Raw genomic sequence first — 15,148 nt, forward strand, 5'->3', positions numbered from 1 at the left:
TTTTGGGGCGGCGCGTTGGCGTAGTGGGAGGTCGTTGCAGATTGGAACGTGTTGTTGCCGGAGAGGGGGGAGAGTTGAGGAGGTTTGGTTGTGGAGAGGCTTGGAGGGACCGAAGGCGCCAAAGTTGGCGTTTTTGCTGATTCAGCACAGTGTTGCCATTTATAGCTTCTGTTTTTTTGGCTGAGTTTATTTGGTGGAGAGTTAGGGGGGTTGAGTGGGGTCCGCGCGCGTGGATGGCATCGTTGGGAAGGGGGGGGCGGTTCGACGGGAGCTAGACTCGAAAGAGGTGCGGGGATGCTGTGATTGGACAGGTCCAAGATAGCTGCCTGCAACACAGAGCAAACGTGTCCTTTGACGCCAGATAGGGGGAGCCATAGAGCCAGTCGCCGACGACTAGCAGGCCTTCTGCCTTCAATTGCGCCCTGATCTGATGTGTTTTACCGGTTATCAGCTCGATGTCTAGCTCGTAGATGGGGTCGTGCAGGGTCTCGCTAAAATTTATTTGCTGTTGTACCCATTTTTGTGTGAACGGTCTGAATGTCACGCTGTCGAGCCTTGCCGGCTCCGCGCGTTCCAAAATCATTTGGACGGGCACGGTATGGATGGGGGAGCGAGTTCTGGAGAAGTCGACCGCCAGATGGCTCCAGTCGTCTTTTCTCGAGTCGCTCATGACGAGTTGTCCCGGCGCGGAGGGCTCGTGCTCGCCGAGTCGGCCGACGGAGTCTAGGCGCCTTTTTTCCTTTTGCTCGATCGTCCAGTGCTCCCACATCCCCAGGTGGCGCCTCGGGTCGCCGCCGGCCGAGTCGCGGTACGGGGGGTGCTCGGCGCGCGCCCGTCCCGAAAGCGGCGCGCCTTCGCCGGGGCTCGGTCCAAGGCTCGGTCCAAGGCTCGGTCCAAGACTCGGTCCAAGACTCGGTCCAAGGTGCGGCTTGTTCCACCCTGTCACCGCGACCGTGTACTTTTTGGTGACCCTGCGCGCGAATATCAAAGAGTTGTACCGTCTCACGAACTCCTTGGATCTCCCGACTACCAGCAGTCCATGCGTGCCCGCGTCCAGCCTCGAGGTCGTCAGCAGGCCCCCGGCGCCGACTTCGCGAGGCAGGTGGCTCCTCAGCCAGTAGGGAACCAGCGCCCCCCTCGGGTGATCCTTGCTCGCCACGGTCGATATCCCAGACGGCTTATCTATCACGAGGAAGTCCTCCCCAACGTGTCTCACCAGTTGCCAAGTCGGCTTCCAATCCTCTCGCGGCGACTCTTCTCCACGCTCGCCGTTCCACGCGAAGCGGGCCTCGTACACCTTGGGGTCCAAATAAGCCACCACCCTCGTGTTCGGTCCGAGGTACATATCTCCCAGCGCCACCGCCCGGTCCACGCGTATGGAGCCCCTCTCGACCATCCGGTCGTACTCTCTTCTGCCCACCGCTTTTTTTCAAACGGGCCGAGCCAGGGACGAAAAAAAAAAAAAAGGGGGAACAAGGAAGGGACAAAAAAAAAAAACAGAGTCTCAGCTATCCCCCGCGCTTCACAAACAAGGCAACATGATTCTCAAACGCACGGGAACGCCCCTACCTAACCTGTTCAGAAAATAGTCTGAAAGCCACGTCCACCCCCCCAAGATGAACGATACGCGCATGAACGCCGCCAACGAAGTATTGGCTCCGTCCTCACCGCCAATAAAGTTTTTTTTTTTCTCTCTCTCTCTCTCTCTCTGACGCGCGCTCTCGCTCTACCGCGAGCTAAGGGCACCCTGCCCCCACTACCTCCTTCGAGGGCGGCAGCATAACAACGCCGCCTCCAAAAAAAAAATTCTGCCCCCCAATTTAGCGCGCAAGAACCGATATATTCGCTGCTAGCGGCGCCGCAATTACCCAAACATTCGAGGCATTTTCCCGCTTTCTAAAGCTCTCACACCCACTCCCTGTCTCCAACGGAGTCCAAATTCGCGGGCTGCGGACCCTCGCGACGAAACTCGCCAACACCTCCTCCAACCCCAACTCGGTCCTGTCCCCCTCGGAGCACCGGCCACGCCATCGCCGCAGCCTCTGAGACCCGCAGACCTCGATTTCCCAAATTTTCGAAACTGTGAGCTCTGTTTACCAATTTGTCCGATGTGCTCTCTGTTTTCGCGAAATAACTACTAACGGGGTATAGACACACCCACATTTCAAACCAAGCACTCGTCACCGACTTATTCATTTCCTTTATATTGTTCTTCATGTCAATTTCAACGAATTTACGTCTCTTCTTGCTGCTGTCAGTTTTCGCAGCGACGCTGTGCATAGCAGAGGAGGAGACTACTGTTCAGGCATCATTCATCAATGATATGATCGATGCCTTCGGCCAACCCTTGCTAGACCTGGGCTGGGAGAAGGACAATGACCAGTACTGCAAATTCGAGGGAGTCGCATGGTACCACCTATCTCTTTTCATTTCAAACTCCCCTCCGTGACGAGAGAGAGAAAGAGGCTAACGTAATCCTTTTCGCACGCAGCGACGATGGCTCCATCTTCGAGCTGTACTGTATACACTCTGCAAACAAATAACAAACCCCCACTTCAGACGCAAAACATACTGACCTCCGTACGCCCGCAGGAAACTCCCGAACCGGTCGCTGAACGGAACCCTTCCAGACTCCATCGCCAAGCTGAGCAGATTGGAAGCTTTGTACGCAAAAAAAAAATGCATTCGCCCACCAGATGATCGATCGGTGGCGCCTTTCCAAACCGTGCGCGAACTCACCCCCCCTTCTTCAGGGAGCTGCCTCACAACAACATATCTTCCATCCCGCAGGTCGGCTCGAATCACTTTTACTACCTGTACGCATCGCGCCTAGAGAGCTCCTAAAACTCTCTGACGAAAAAAACTGACATGCCGCGCGCGTTCTGTAGAGATATGAGCAACTGTAATATTTCTGGAACATTCCCAGAGTCTATAAACGTCCCCTACCTTAAAACCATGTATGTACACACACCTTACGAACTTGAAGCTTCGACCAAATGAGACTGACAAAACGCCTCTCTGGAAGCAACCTGTCCTCCAACAACCTAGAAGGAAACCTAGGTGAACAGACTCTGAACTACAAAGCTATCACCAATTTGTACGCCCTTCTTCACCTTTTCTGAATTCAGACACGGGGCCAAGTGTACGAGTCTACTAACCGACCAATTCCCCACTCTTTCAGGGTCTTGAACAACAACTCCCTAAGTGGGTCCTTACCCAACAGTCTGACCGACGCGTCTCATCTTTACAGATTGTACGCTCGAAGATACGTGCGGTTCGCATCACACGCAAACACTAGAGAGTACTGACCCACTCACTCAATGCAGAGACTTGTCGTACAACAAATTCACAGGTGGCGTGCCCTCTGGCATTGCTAAATTACCGTATCTAGAAATTCTGTACGTGTCACAGATTGTGCGTTTATTTTCTGGCGTGCTTTCACTGACAGCAATGCGTACCGCACTATACAGACAATTGCACCACAACAACCTCGATTCACTTTCATCTGATTTTGACTCGAGCCAAATTAAAGACTTGTACGAGAAACAGAGTCCACTTAAGTAAATCTAGCACGCTACTGCGTCAGCGCTAACGATTACCCCTTGATACAGCAAATTCGATCCCCAATCAGTACAGTCCAACTCGAGGCGCTCAAGAAGGGGGCGTGTGTGACGGCAGCTCCCTGGAGCAGAAGGTCCATATAATAGGTCATTATGTACCAGACCCTGCTTAATAAAAGCAATTTGTCTTTTTTCAGAGCCTGGAGGAGGAAGAGGCTCTGAGAGACCATGCACCCCTTTTTGTCAAAGGCTTGCACACACCTCGTTTTCTCCAGGCGACATCGTGTACAACTCTCACGGAGAATGATCATACACGAGTATGGTTCTGCCGACAATTGTCAGAGTCGTTGACAATGCCACGTTGGCGGCGGTAGCGCCAAACCGTCAGGCTAGAAGAAAACCCCAATTCGACGGATTTTCGTGCCTGTCTCGCACTTCTTCGGCGCCAGACACTCTTGACCTATGTCGCGTTTCTCGACTTTGTCATTTGCCAGGCGCTCTGTGCACCAGCCACAAGAATTGCTGGTGTCAAGGTGTATCTGAAACTCCTTGTCAACACGAACAATAAGCCTGTTCCAGTTCCTGTAGTTAGCGCCAGCTGTGCGTAATATTTTCTGTACGTGTCGCGTTCGTGACACAGAATTTTTTCATCGACCAATTTAAATGCGTGGTACATCATCAATATTAACACTGTGCCGGTCGCAGTATTCAATCCTCTGGCTATCACATGCTTTGTCGAGCTCCGCATAACTCTCAGTGACCCCGGTTCTACCGAGGGTGTCAATCTGAAGGCAGACCTAAGTGCTCCCCAGGCAAAACCAGTCCCGTATCCCGACATCAAAACTCTTCCAACTTCCTTAGCGTAATCCACGTACTCTTGTTCTTTTATGTCGAATTCCACGAGGAGTTCCTTTTTCGCGTACATTGGCAACTGGTTGAGTAAGAACGTCTCGTACTTGGCCCGCAAAAAACGCATAGCAGACTCCGACAAGAGCAATTGCTGTAGTGCGAATTTACCCTGTCTTATGATACGTGAATCACCACTATACATGTGGGATCTAGATCCAAAGGTAAGATCGCAAAGGTGTGGAAACACATCTGTTTTTTCCGCCAGCCACTTTCTGCCCTCTACGGATTTTGTCAGTCCGGATACGAAACTGATGCCAGTGCGACATACTCCGGGGTCAGGGCTGTTTATCAGTTGAACGTAGTGTGTCAAATTGGGTGATTGAAGCAGTTGAGAATGTGTGTTTTCGTTTTGTGCCAAAACGGACACAAAACGGTCAAATGCCAAAACAAGCAGCTCGTCAAGGTAGGGCACAGCCAGTGCATGTAAATCTTTATCTACCGAACGTTCGTAGATTGTCCGAACATGCAAGTCATTCGTTCGAGAGGTTTCGATCATTCTTTGTATATGGGTCGTTGTTTCAGGAAGAAACAGTTGGTCGAGCTTGTCAAAGTTTTGTGTTTGCGTGAAATATTTCAGAACAAATGCATTGTGTTCGGCTAGTCCAGTTATGGCACGCAGACTGAGGAGTCGAACAAGGGGATCTGAATGATATAGTAGCTGACACAGTTTGATGTAAATAGGTGTCTGAATCATGTGCTTCTTCGTAAAGCGGTTTCTGACAGACACATCTGCGATGTGCATTAGAGCGGTGTAAATTTCTTGTATGTCAGCGTTATCTAGCGATTCTGAATACAGACATTCTAGGGTCTTACGGGAATATCCTAACGTGCGCGTATTGAAGCGGAAGGTACAAGAAGGTTGTGAGTGTCTCGAAATGAAAGAAAACTCCGATGCAGCATTTGGTACGAAGTGCGTGTCATACCTACATTCTGGTTCGTTGTGCTAATCACTCCAAGAGCTGCTAGGAGCGAAGCCGCCAACAGTCTGTTTGTGGTGGATAGTTTTCTAGCTTTACAATAGAGTGCGGTGAGTACTTTGTGAAACAAGCATCTGAAACAGCCCAACGTAGAAGGGACGAGAGAATGTGTACAACGGTGTATGGTACCTAGATGCATCAAGCTCTGTACCTTTTTCAAGGTCTTAGAATTTGAAGGTTGTTTATTGAGGTTTCTGCCTGAGCCATATCTGCGCTGATCTTGACTTTTTCGGAATGTCCACTGTTGCGTTGTTTTTATTGTTTCGGGTTGTACGGTTGGTCTTGTGTTGAGGAAGGTTTGGGCCGAGCTGCTCGAGCCATTTCGCTTAGAGCGGTCGGCGTGGACCGAGCGTCGTCCGACAAGCCCTCGAGTACGTGTGTTTTTATGCACACGGAAGTTATTACATTTGAATTGATGGGCAGGAAAGGGGATCATGTCAATACTTTTGGAGCCCGAGCGAGCTGGGTAGTGGTGATTACACTGCTAGATTCTCCAATGTGTCATCTATGTACGTACTTCGGTGAAAAAGACCCCATTCAAAAAAAAAATTGTCAAAAAAAAACGCGGAGCACTTCACTGTCTCTGCTTTTTATTGGACCGTGTTATTCTTCGAGTTCCTCAACATCTCGAATGTTGAAATATCGGATTTCGTATGCGTTTCTGCTAGATGCGACAAGTTTGAGCCAATCTCTTAAAAAGAATTTTTTAAGGAATTTTTTGATCAGGTACTTAAAGTAGCGCTTAGAAAACTGAACTTTAGTCACCATGATGATCTTGTTGTTTTCGGTCGTTGTCTGGATGTGTTTCTTGACCTTACCGGTTTTTCCATTGATTTTGATTTTCTTGTGCAAAAATGCTACCAAGTTGCTGAGCATAAAGATTTCATTTTCTACTGGCTTGCCACCGTCTATGATATATCGTCGATTGGTGGTTCCGATCACGTTTTTGACGAATTTTTTGGAGAGGGACTGTTTGGGGACACACTTTCTCTTTGCCTTGAGTGCCTCTCTTTTTTTCCTTGATTGATTGATTTTTCGGACAACGGCTTGTTTTTGGCCCGCGAAGCCTGGAAGTGTATCAGTCTTGGTTTTTGCTTCGCTAGCGGATGATGGTTGGGAGGCAGGATCGGCTGAGCCTTTGACGGCAGCAGAGTCCGCTTTTGTTGCTCGGGGATCTGACTTAAGCTCGGACATGTGTTTGGACAGATAGAATGGGGATCCCGCTGTACTTCACTGTGGCGGGGTATTCATGTGGTGGGTATTACCATATACAGATACGTATGGTATATACACACATTGCAACAAGATAGGGAACAACGTTAGAAACAGAGACGAGGATGTAAACTCCATCTGTATGTTTGATGCCCTAGCTTAAGAAGCTTGTTCAATGCGTGTTTTCTAAGACTTTCAGCCTTCAACTCGCGGCCGCCAAGCAACGTACAGGTAAGAAAGACCAGTAGAAGCTGTTCATCAAGAAAAAAAGGTTAGTTTTTCTTACGGAAAACGGTTGCCTCTATCCTGCACTTGTATAGGGGCTATGGTGCAGGGTATTTACGGGTGGTGGAGTTTGCATTTTTGGGGCGTATTTATGGCGCTTCGGTGTTCCGAGATCATGTTGTGGTCATGCAAAAGGGCAACATGCTTTAAATGGGTTTCATCTTGCGTTTCCCCGATAACGGGAAGAGAGATCGCTTTGCTTGAACGTGTGCGTTTGGACAGAGTACATACAAGATCTTAATTAGGACTGAGTGGACGAGGATATCAGGCATGAAATTTATTTTTATTATTATTTTTTTTTTTGTCTCGCGTGGAATCCTCGAGCGAGGATAGGATATATTTCACTCGACGAAAAAAAACAATGCCGTTTTTGTTTTCGGAATTCCGGGAGCTGGTTGAAGACCCTGATTCGATTTATACTTCATGGCTTCGCCTTCATTCTAGCCTGCGCTATTTGTCCTTTTCGGCGGAGCCCCGCTTGGTGGATAGGCTCAAGAGCGTGACCTCGTTCGTGTTTCAGGTAGAGAAACTGCTGTCGGAAGAGAGTGGCATTTACAGGCGCATATTATACAAGCGCCGAAACATGCACAAAAATGCCAAGTTCTTTCAGAGGTCGAGGCAAATAAGTGCGAAGTTGAAGGTGCTGGGACTGGATAGGCTGTTCCAGATAATGCAATTGGCGGTGAAAAAGTGCCAGACGTCGAGAAAAAAGTACAGGTGACGAGTGCGTGCGATTCTAGCACTGGACTAAAAGGGTTATTATTCTCCGCGGACTTAGGCTGAACTTTTTTTTTTAGTTTTTTGAATCAGCCGAGGCTGACGTCTTTGGAGGATGCGTATTGGGAATATCTGCTATTCAGAATATATGGAGTGCACTTACTGCTCGTGCAGGTGGGAAATCTTATGGTATCCGCGTTTCAGCTCTATTCGTCGATGATAGCAATTACGAACTTTTTGCCGTTTTGCGTGATCACGTCAGCATCTTTGGCACGCATGTTTATTCTATGTAGGCATTTAGATGCGGAGCTGACAGCTCTGTTCAACCAGATTCGTCCGCACCTGACTGGCGAGCCTTCGAATTTGCTCTGTGCAAAATGGAGGGAAAAGTTTGGTGCGTTACCTGCGGCGTTGGCGGATTCGAATGAAGAGAGGATGGAATGGGACTCTCTGGATGTGAACCCGTGGCTCAACGCGGCATTGGCGGACGATAGCAGAAGAGGCGAAGAGGAAGAATTGGGCGAAGAAATAAAGGCTTAATTTTTTTTTATGATTTTTAGAGAGAGCTGAGTGGCTTTTAAGTTTAAAGATGTCGGAAAAGGGTAGGGGATGCTTGATCGTTTTCGAGGGTATGGACCGCTCAGGGAAGTCGATGCAAGCCGAGCTTTTGGCAGAGAAACTGACAAAAAGTGGAGAAAATATAAAAAAAATTTCTTTTCCAAGTACGCAGTTGTGTGGTATAAGAGAGCTCTGCTATAGGAGGTCCAGCGTGACTAACAAATTGTCAAAACCCGGGTGTTCGATGTCTGGACGTTTTTTTTTATTTTGGCATTGGAGATCGAAAGAGTGTGACTGGTTCGGTATTACACCAGTATTTGAGCCAGTCTTTAGATATTGACGATCAAGCCGTTCATTTGTTATTTTCAGCTAATCGTTGGGAGGAGAAGTGAGTTTTTTTTTTTTTTTTTTTTTTTTTTTTTTTGCCTGGTTTTGACATTTTTCTAGTTCCAAGTTGATAGACCTGTTGAATCAGGGAGTGACCGTGATATGTGATAGGTATGCATTTTCGGGTGTGGTCTATTCTATGTCGAAGGGTCTGAGCCAGGAGTGGTGCCAGAGTTCTGATCGAGGTTTGGTTCGGCCGGACCTGGTTTTGTACTTGGATTTACCAGTTGAGAAGGCAGCCAGTCGAGGCGGCTACGGGACCGAGAGATACGAAGACCAGGCGACCCAGGAGAAGGTGAGGCGCTGGTACGGGGTCGTCTACGATAAGTCCTACTGGAAGCAGATAGCGGCAGATCGGGAGCCGCTCGAAGTGCACGAAGAAATTGTCGGAATTGTCGAGGATATCATAAGGAGCAGCAGAGGAGCCGTTATCAGAAAATTGTGGACAGATGTCGAGGGTGAAGAAGTGGAAAAAAAGTGAACCGTCGCATGGCGGTGCGAGGAACAGGCGATTGTAGACAAAGGTGGTTTTGAAGGACAGTGTGAAAGGGGAACTATGACATATTTTTTTTCTGTATTTGGAGGCTTGTGAAGATTGATGACGGTGTGTTCGCGCATTGATGAGAAGATGCGCGCAACAGAGGTTAGTTGGGACTGAATTGGGCCGACGGTTTACCTGGGAGAAGTGCGCCGAGGTAGGTGGATGCGAGAAACTGAGTGACGTGTTGTGTTTCAAAAAAAAGTATTGAATTTCGGTTCTTAGATCGACCGAGTAGGTTTATTGAGACAAGAGCGATTTGAGAGTTCGTGTACGCGCACAAAAGGCTCAGGGAAGCTGTCGTGCGGAAGAGAGCAATTGAGGAGGTGTGTAACCGGTGTCCCATTTTATCGCGAGCCGAATTATATAAAAATCAGGGCTACAATTTGGTTCTTCTGAGCAACGGGGGAGGCCGCTGAGTGGGGCTCGAAACGGAGGGTACGGTGCCAGGGATTGCCGAACTACCGAAGAGGTCTGTGCGACGGAGACAAACAAACGCGATTGTTTTTCCGGACAGTCGCCCTCAGAGGGATTTGACCCGTCTTCTGTATCTAATGGCGGGCTAGGAGATATATTGACGAGCGAGCTGGATGGATCTATGGGCGAAGAACGAGACTTTGGCAGAAACGAGGTTAAAAAACGCTATGACAGGTAAAGGCAGATGGCTTTCGCAGCGAGCCTTCAAACAAGAGATGTACGCAACCGCTTGCTGCCAGTAATGACCGGATTGTGGATCTAGTATTACGGCAACGACCAGGGCGGTAATGATCAGCGTGATGAGGAGAAGGATGTGCGGCAGACGAGTGTATGAAGGTTTTTTCTTATAGCGGCCCGTGGTCGAGGCGGGTTTACCGTTATTTCTTCGAAAATTGACAGGTGATACTTTGTGTATGAAAATTTGATCGGTTCTCATTTGACAGGTACGACGGGTGTTTTGACGGCTGGAATCGGAGCTCTCTCCGTCAGTGTTTTCGGCGAGGAACGAGGACATGCTGGAGTCGGAGTCGGTCTCATCACAAGAAGTGCCCTTGGAGGTCGGGTGATGGGGGTCGGCTTGAAAGTTCGAATTTTTTTTTTCAGCGCGACGCAGGGCGCGCTTGGTTCTCGGAGACAGAGGTTCGTCGCTTGCGGGGACTATCAGTTAAATTATTTTGGTTCTGCAATGCGCGAGCGTACGGGTTCGAAAAAAGAGCCGTCACATTTTTCAGACGGACGCAAAACGCGCGCGTTTCACAACAAGGAGCAAAGTTTCACGGGTGCATTTGCACACATACGCTGTCATTTCTTCCTCTTGACTGTCGAATTTGGACAGTTCTGACTCTTGCTGATGCAGGTGGGAATCGATTCGTTTGGAGGCGCGCTGTTTTGGCTCGGGCTTTGGCTGACTCATCGTCATCGCGAGGGACGAGGGGGGACAAAGGGCGTCGGTGGTTGGGGAGGGGGCCTGTTTTCCGATATCAGACACAGGTTTCGTATAGTACAGACGGGCAGCGGGAGACCCCTTCAAGTTCGCGCCGTCATAAAATTTCACTGATGAGGCGTGGAAGGAAGGAGGGGGGGAGCCGAGAGTGGCGGAGGTCTCGTTGGTTGGAGAGCGAGTCTAGAACGCGTCCTCCTGGTGCTAAAAATAAGCTGATGTTTTGGTACAATTTTGCGCAACGGCCAAAAAAAAAAAAAAGCCCTGACAGCTTTTAGGGAAAAAAAAAGAAGGCGGGGGGATTTAGCGAATGGAAGAGGACGACCTGGGCATGTACGGGGACTGTTCGAGTATTTTCGTGATGATGCCCGCGGCCAGAATTTTCCCTTTATCTCTTAGAGTGAATCTGCCGTACGCCCTGCAATCTTGAAACAGGTAGGCACACACGGGCGGCTGGACGCGGATGTTGACGATGGCGTTGGTGCGGTCTTCGAGAACTTTCGGGCTTTTTTTGGTGATTTCTCCGTTCGGATTGCATATGCCGATGATTTCCGAAAGGGTGGCGACCTGGTTCGAATTGTGAATCAATATGGCGACGTCTTGTCCTTGGAAGAGGGGCACTTCCAAGTTGAAGGTGGTCAGCTGTGCTTGGAACAGGCTGACCACCTTGATTGGGTTAGAGGGGTCGCATAGAACGTCGCCTATGTTGAGGTGTTGGATGTCTACGTCTTGGAGTCCTATTTCGACGTTCTCACCGGCGACCGCTCTGGGTTTGAGTTCTCCGTGACACCGGATGGCTTTGACGACGCAGAGCCTTTTCGAGGGCATGAGGAGCAGTTTGTCGCCCGTGTTGACGAATCCGGTCGGGATTTTGCCGGAGACGGCGACTCCGAACCCTCGAGTGTCCTTGAATACGTCGGCGATGCTGAACCTGAAGGGCTTGGTGTAGTCCCGCTTGATTGGCTTGTAGCTGTCGATCGCTTCCAAGAGCGTCGGCCCTTGATACCACGAGGGGCTCCCTGAGTTAGGTCCGACCAAGTTCACCCCTTCTAGACCGCTTATCGGGACGAACAAGACATTCGAGCTCTTGAATCCGATCTTCTTGAAAAAAGAGAGCAGCGTGGATTTGGCACTTTCAAACTTGCTTTCTTCCCAGCCGACCGAGTCCATCTTGTTCACCGCCACGATAAGTTGCACGATTCCCAGCGACCTCGCCAGCAAGATGTGCTCTCGAGTTTGCCCGGCCTCCAGCACGTTCCTCTGCTCGAATTCCGACGACGCATCCACCACCAACAAAGCGACGTCCGCTCGGATAATTCCAGAAATCAAATTCGGAGTAAAATCCCGATGTCCAGGCGCGTCCAAAATCGTCACGACATATTTCTCCGTCTCGAGCAAATGTATCGCAACGTTCACCGTAACTCCGTGCAATCTCTCCTCCTCATCCTCGTCCATCACCCACGCGTAGTGAAAGCTCGATTTTCCTATTTCTCTGCTCTCTTGCTCGTACTTCTCGATCGTCCTCTTGTCGACCTTTCCTCGCAAATAAAGCACGTGTCCCATCGTTGTGCTCTTTCCAGAATCGACGTGACCTATGATCACCATCCCCAGCCGCTCCTTCCTACCACGACCCTCCTGTTCACCCATCAACTCCGATAGCGCCCTCTCTCTCTTCGCCTCGCTCATCTGCTTCCCCAACGACTTCAGCTGACCCCTCTCCACCGCCGTGCTGTGGCCGAGGTTAAAACTCTGGTGTCTCATCTGCAAACCCTTCAAATCGCTCTCCATCGCCTTCACCTCTCCATTCAAACGCGACTCCTCCCTCCCCGCACCAACCGTCGACTCCCTCCTCCCTTCTGACCCACCCAACACGTTCGCACCCCTGTGACCCTCAGCTCCGCACTCCCTCAATTCAGACCTCCCCTTCACCTCATCCGCCGCTCCCTTCACCTCCTCACCGCTCCCCTCTCCCCTCTTTCTCTCGCCCTTTTCCTTCTCTCTTGTCCCACACGCTCTCCCACCCGCCACGATCGGCCCTCTGTATCGACTCCCTCCAGCCACTATCGGCCCCTTTCTCCCCCTCTCCGCGCACCTCGACTCACTCGCCCTCGACTCAAACACCTCTCCTCCCTTCACGAACGCCTTCTTCTGCTCCGCCAGCACAATGTCGTCCGGAGACGGCTCCGAAAAATCAAACGGTACAATCGCCTCCTCCTCCTCCTCCTCACCACCCATCTCTCTCCCCAACCTCGCCACCGCGTCCGACGTCACCCTCTCCGTCACCTGACTCGCGTAGTGATCCATCAAGTGCTCCGCCAAAGACGACAAACAAGTCCCCTCCTCCCCATCTCTAAACCCCTCTTCGTAACCACCCACATCTATCAACCACCCACTAAACTTCCCCATCTCGCCTTCCTCCCTTCCCTTCGCGTACTCTATATCTGCACACACATCGCGCCCTCGCCTCTCGTCAGTCCTCGTTCCAACCCCCCTCGCATTCACAACGCCTCGGCGCGCGCCCCCCCCCCCCCACGCCGCGCTCGACGCCCTCAAACGTCCGTACCCTCTGTCGAAGCCTCCGAACTAAACGAATACGCGTCCTCTACACCGTAGTCATCATACTCTTCCTCTCCTGGTTCCCTCGGTAAGCAACCCGTCACAACACTCACCGCGCAAAACTCACTCTAAAAAACACCGAAAATGTACCATAGTCATACGTGTACTTCCGAGGAGGCGACATCGCGAAATCAACACCAACTACTACCACTCTGTTCAAACGCTGACTGCGCAACTCCTCCTACCACTAAAAAAAAAAAAAGAAGGTACACTTTTCCACATTCAAAAAATAAGCTCGCAACGCCCTCGCCAAACTCAAGCGGCCCCCCCCCCCCCATCCAACCCAACCACCCCTCTCCCCCCCCCCCCCGAAACTCGCGCGCACGTCTCCGCGCAGTTCGAAAACCCAACTTCTCAAAGAACGCCACTCCCTTCCCCCTCTCTCCCATAAAACCACGCCCCCCCCCCCACCGCGCCTCGCAAAACTCCTGCACCCTCAAATCTATTCGCGCTCTCTGCCGCCTCAACCCCTCTGACAGAACCAATCGCACACAACAAGCCACCAACCCATAGCCACACATCTACACATACACACCCACAAAGAATCCTGTCCCTCCCGCGGCGGAGCAACCCCCATGCTCCGACACCTCTGCACCACCTCGAACGACAACTTCTGAAAAATCTGCAAATCCACTGTCCCGTTCGAAAACTTTTTTTTCAACTTGCTGCTGCAACGGCTCCCGCTCTTCAAACACCCCCTCCAACACGAGCAGTTTTCGGTCGAAGTGCCTAGCGTTGAAAACCCTTCGACCGCACCCAAAATACCTACGCCGGCCAACAGAGGCACCCATCTAAAGCTCCCAGCTACTCCGCCCTACCCCACATCGACGCCAAACCTTCCTTCAACCCAAGGCCACTTCTTCACCGAGGCCAGCCAAACTATTCCTCTCTCTGTGCATAGAACGGGCTCTCAACACGGAAACGCCAAAGAAAAGGGCCCCTTCGAACCCCAAGACCCCAAGCCCCAGATGCACTCGACGGGATCAGCACAACTCTATCAATCGCCTGACTCATTTCACAGCCCTAAAGACTAGAGGGAGAGAACGCGCACGAGCGGTGAAACAAAAGCGTGCACCAATTCATAAACCCTACGAAATTCGCATTGGAGACACCTCTACGAAGCAGTATCGAAAGACCACCCACGTCACTTTCGCCGCAAATCGGAGAGTCTACAAGAACGGGACTTGCAACTTTCTCCATGCGTCTTTTGCTTTCAAAGATAGAGCCTCTGTATTTTTAGTCTTTGGCTCAAAAACTGCCAAGCAAACTGTAGCCTCTATAAAACGGTACAACAATTCCCAGAAAATCGCTCAACGTGATGCACTTGGCACCTGCAACGCTCGGCGCGGGCAGAAAAGTTTCGCGCTTCTCTAGAGTCACTACAAATAGAGCGCGATCACACGTCACGCAGGCGATAGACGTTTGCCAATTGTTGCATCACAGTACACAAATGGAAATGTTTTTTTTCTTTGTCCATCAAAAAAAAGCGACCTTGGCGGCTACATTCTATTTACCTGCACACGGAAGTACACTGTGCATTTTTTGCGGCGTTCAAAAGAAGGATTTAGAAAATCAAAGCTGAGAACTATGCTGCCAATGCTAGTGAATAACCGATCTTTTTTCGTCGCAGCAAGCCTTTCCTAATTGAACAAGGGGACGACCGTGCCGAAACAAAGACACGCTTAGCGATTCGGAGCTGTTTTTCGTTTGGACGGTGTTGATACATGAACGACGCACTTTTAATGCATGTACTTTCGATACAGCTGATACATTCCTGTGGCCGCCACAAAAAGATTGACGCTCAACAGATTATAGTTAACAGGAATAATTTGAGTGGAATATCGAGACCAAATCAGGCCGGTGGCGGTCAACGCCGCTGACTGCGCGGCCGAAATCTAAAGTTCACGCAAGTCAGTTACAGTCTACCTTTGGTGTCTCTCTTCTTTGCTCGAATTATCTGTCTCGCGTGTGT

At 50.4% G+C, this 15,148-nt stretch overlaps 4 protein-coding genes and 1 long non-coding RNA gene across 10 annotated transcripts; 2 read left to right on the forward strand and 3 right to left on the reverse strand.

Moving 5' to 3' along the window:
- Positions 1-271: 271 nt before the first annotated feature.
- Positions 272-1,603, reverse strand: LOC126316833 (uncharacterized). The gene is made up of 2 exons (XM_049992927.1): positions 1,570-1,603; positions 272-1,422 (listed from the first exon to the last, which is right to left on the reverse strand). Exon 2 carries the CDS (start codon positions 1,394-1,396, stop codon positions 272-274), a length of 1,125 nt encoding a protein of 374 aa, XP_049848884.1. The 5' UTR covers positions 1,397-1,422; positions 1,570-1,603.
- A 281-nt stretch (positions 1,604-1,884) lies between these two features.
- Positions 1,885-5,512, forward strand: LOC126316741 (uncharacterized). Of its 2 annotated transcripts, XR_007556268.1 has the most exons (12): positions 1,885-2,409; positions 2,492-2,515; positions 2,593-2,664; positions 2,754-2,816; positions 2,889-2,957; positions 3,026-3,097; positions 3,182-3,253; positions 3,327-3,398; positions 3,471-3,536; positions 3,612-5,231; positions 5,312-5,372; positions 5,429-5,512. XR_007556268.1 is itself a non-coding variant. In XM_049992836.1 (10 exons), the coding sequence occupies exons 1-10, from the start codon at positions 2,216-2,218 to the stop codon at positions 3,670-3,672; spliced, it is 765 nt and encodes a 254-aa protein (XP_049848793.1). In that variant the 5' UTR covers positions 2,190-2,215; the 3' UTR covers positions 3,673-3,701. The 2 variants fall into 2 exon arrangements, 1 of the variants encoding a protein (XP_049848793.1); XM_049992836.1 differs by lacking the exons at positions 5,312-5,372; positions 5,429-5,512 and having other exon boundaries at positions 2,190-2,409; positions 3,612-3,701.
- Positions 2,884-7,200, reverse strand: LOC126316740 (uncharacterized). 5 transcript variants are annotated; one of them, XR_007556265.1, is made up of 5 exons: positions 7,175-7,200; positions 6,888-6,909; positions 5,576-6,679; positions 5,393-5,479; positions 2,884-5,291 (listed from the first exon to the last, which is right to left on the reverse strand). XR_007556265.1 is itself a non-coding variant. In XM_049992835.1 (3 exons), the coding sequence occupies exons 1-3, from the start codon at positions 5,880-5,882 to the stop codon at positions 4,021-4,023; spliced, it is 1,665 nt and encodes a 554-aa protein (XP_049848792.1). In that variant the 5' UTR covers positions 5,883-5,911; the 3' UTR covers positions 3,391-4,020. The 5 variants fall into 5 exon arrangements, 2 of the variants coding, with proteins under 2 accessions (XP_049848791.1, XP_049848792.1); XR_007556267.1 differs by lacking the exons at positions 6,888-6,909; positions 7,175-7,200 and having other exon boundaries at positions 3,379-5,291; positions 5,397-5,479; positions 5,576-5,944; XM_049992835.1 differs by lacking the exons at positions 6,888-6,909; positions 7,175-7,200 and having other exon boundaries at positions 3,391-5,291; positions 5,576-5,911.
- A 126-nt stretch (positions 7,201-7,326) lies between these two features.
- On the forward strand, positions 7,327-8,567 carry LOC126316742 (uncharacterized). The gene is made up of 3 exons (XR_007556269.1): positions 7,327-7,654; positions 7,741-8,382; positions 8,498-8,567. It is a non-coding gene; the product is annotated as an uncharacterized LOC126316742 (long non-coding RNA).
- Positions 8,568-10,863: 2,296 nt separating this feature from the next.
- On the reverse strand, positions 10,864-12,864 carry LOC126316834 (HBS1-like protein). Its single transcript, XM_049992928.1, has one exon. The coding sequence runs from the start codon at positions 12,862-12,864 to the stop codon at positions 10,864-10,866; it is 2,001 nt and encodes a 666-aa protein (XP_049848885.1).
- Between the last annotated feature and the right edge of the window lie 2,284 nt (positions 12,865-15,148).

Source organism: Schistocerca gregaria, unplaced genomic scaffold (genome assembly GCF_023897955.1).
Source record: "Schistocerca gregaria isolate iqSchGreg1 unplaced genomic scaffold, iqSchGreg1.2 ptg000599l, whole genome shotgun sequence".
Classification (NCBI taxonomy): domain Eukaryota; kingdom Metazoa; phylum Arthropoda; class Insecta; order Orthoptera; family Acrididae; genus Schistocerca; species Schistocerca gregaria.

Excerpts from the sequence above, each read along its gene's own strand:
- LOC126316834 (XM_049992928.1), bottom strand. The coding sequence starts at position 12,864 with ATGGATCACTACGCGAGTCAGGTGACGGAGAGGGTGACGTCGGACGCG.
- LOC126316833 (XM_049992927.1), bottom strand. The coding sequence starts at position 1,396 with ATGGTCGAGAGGGGCTCCATACGCGTGGACCGGGCGGTGGCGCTGGGA.
- LOC126316740 (XM_049992834.1), bottom strand. The coding sequence starts at position 5,882 with ATGATCCCCTTTCCTGCCCATCAATTCAAATGTAATAACTTCCGTGTG. Across the intron at positions 5,292-5,392 it reads CACAACGAACCAGAATGTAG|GATATTCCCGTAAGACCCTA; the intron begins GTATGACACGCA and ends CGCGCACGTTAG.
- LOC126316741 (XM_049992836.1), top strand. The coding sequence starts at position 2,216 with ATGTCAATTTCAACGAATTTACGTCTCTTCTTGCTGCTGTCAGTTTTC. Across the intron at positions 2,665-2,753 it reads CTGAGCAGATTGGAAGCTTT|GGAGCTGCCTCACAACAACA; the intron begins GTACGCAAAAAA and ends CCCCTTCTTCAG. Across the intron at positions 2,958-3,025 it reads GTCCCCTACCTTAAAACCAT|CAACCTGTCCTCCAACAACC; the intron begins GTATGTACACAC and ends CCTCTCTGGAAG.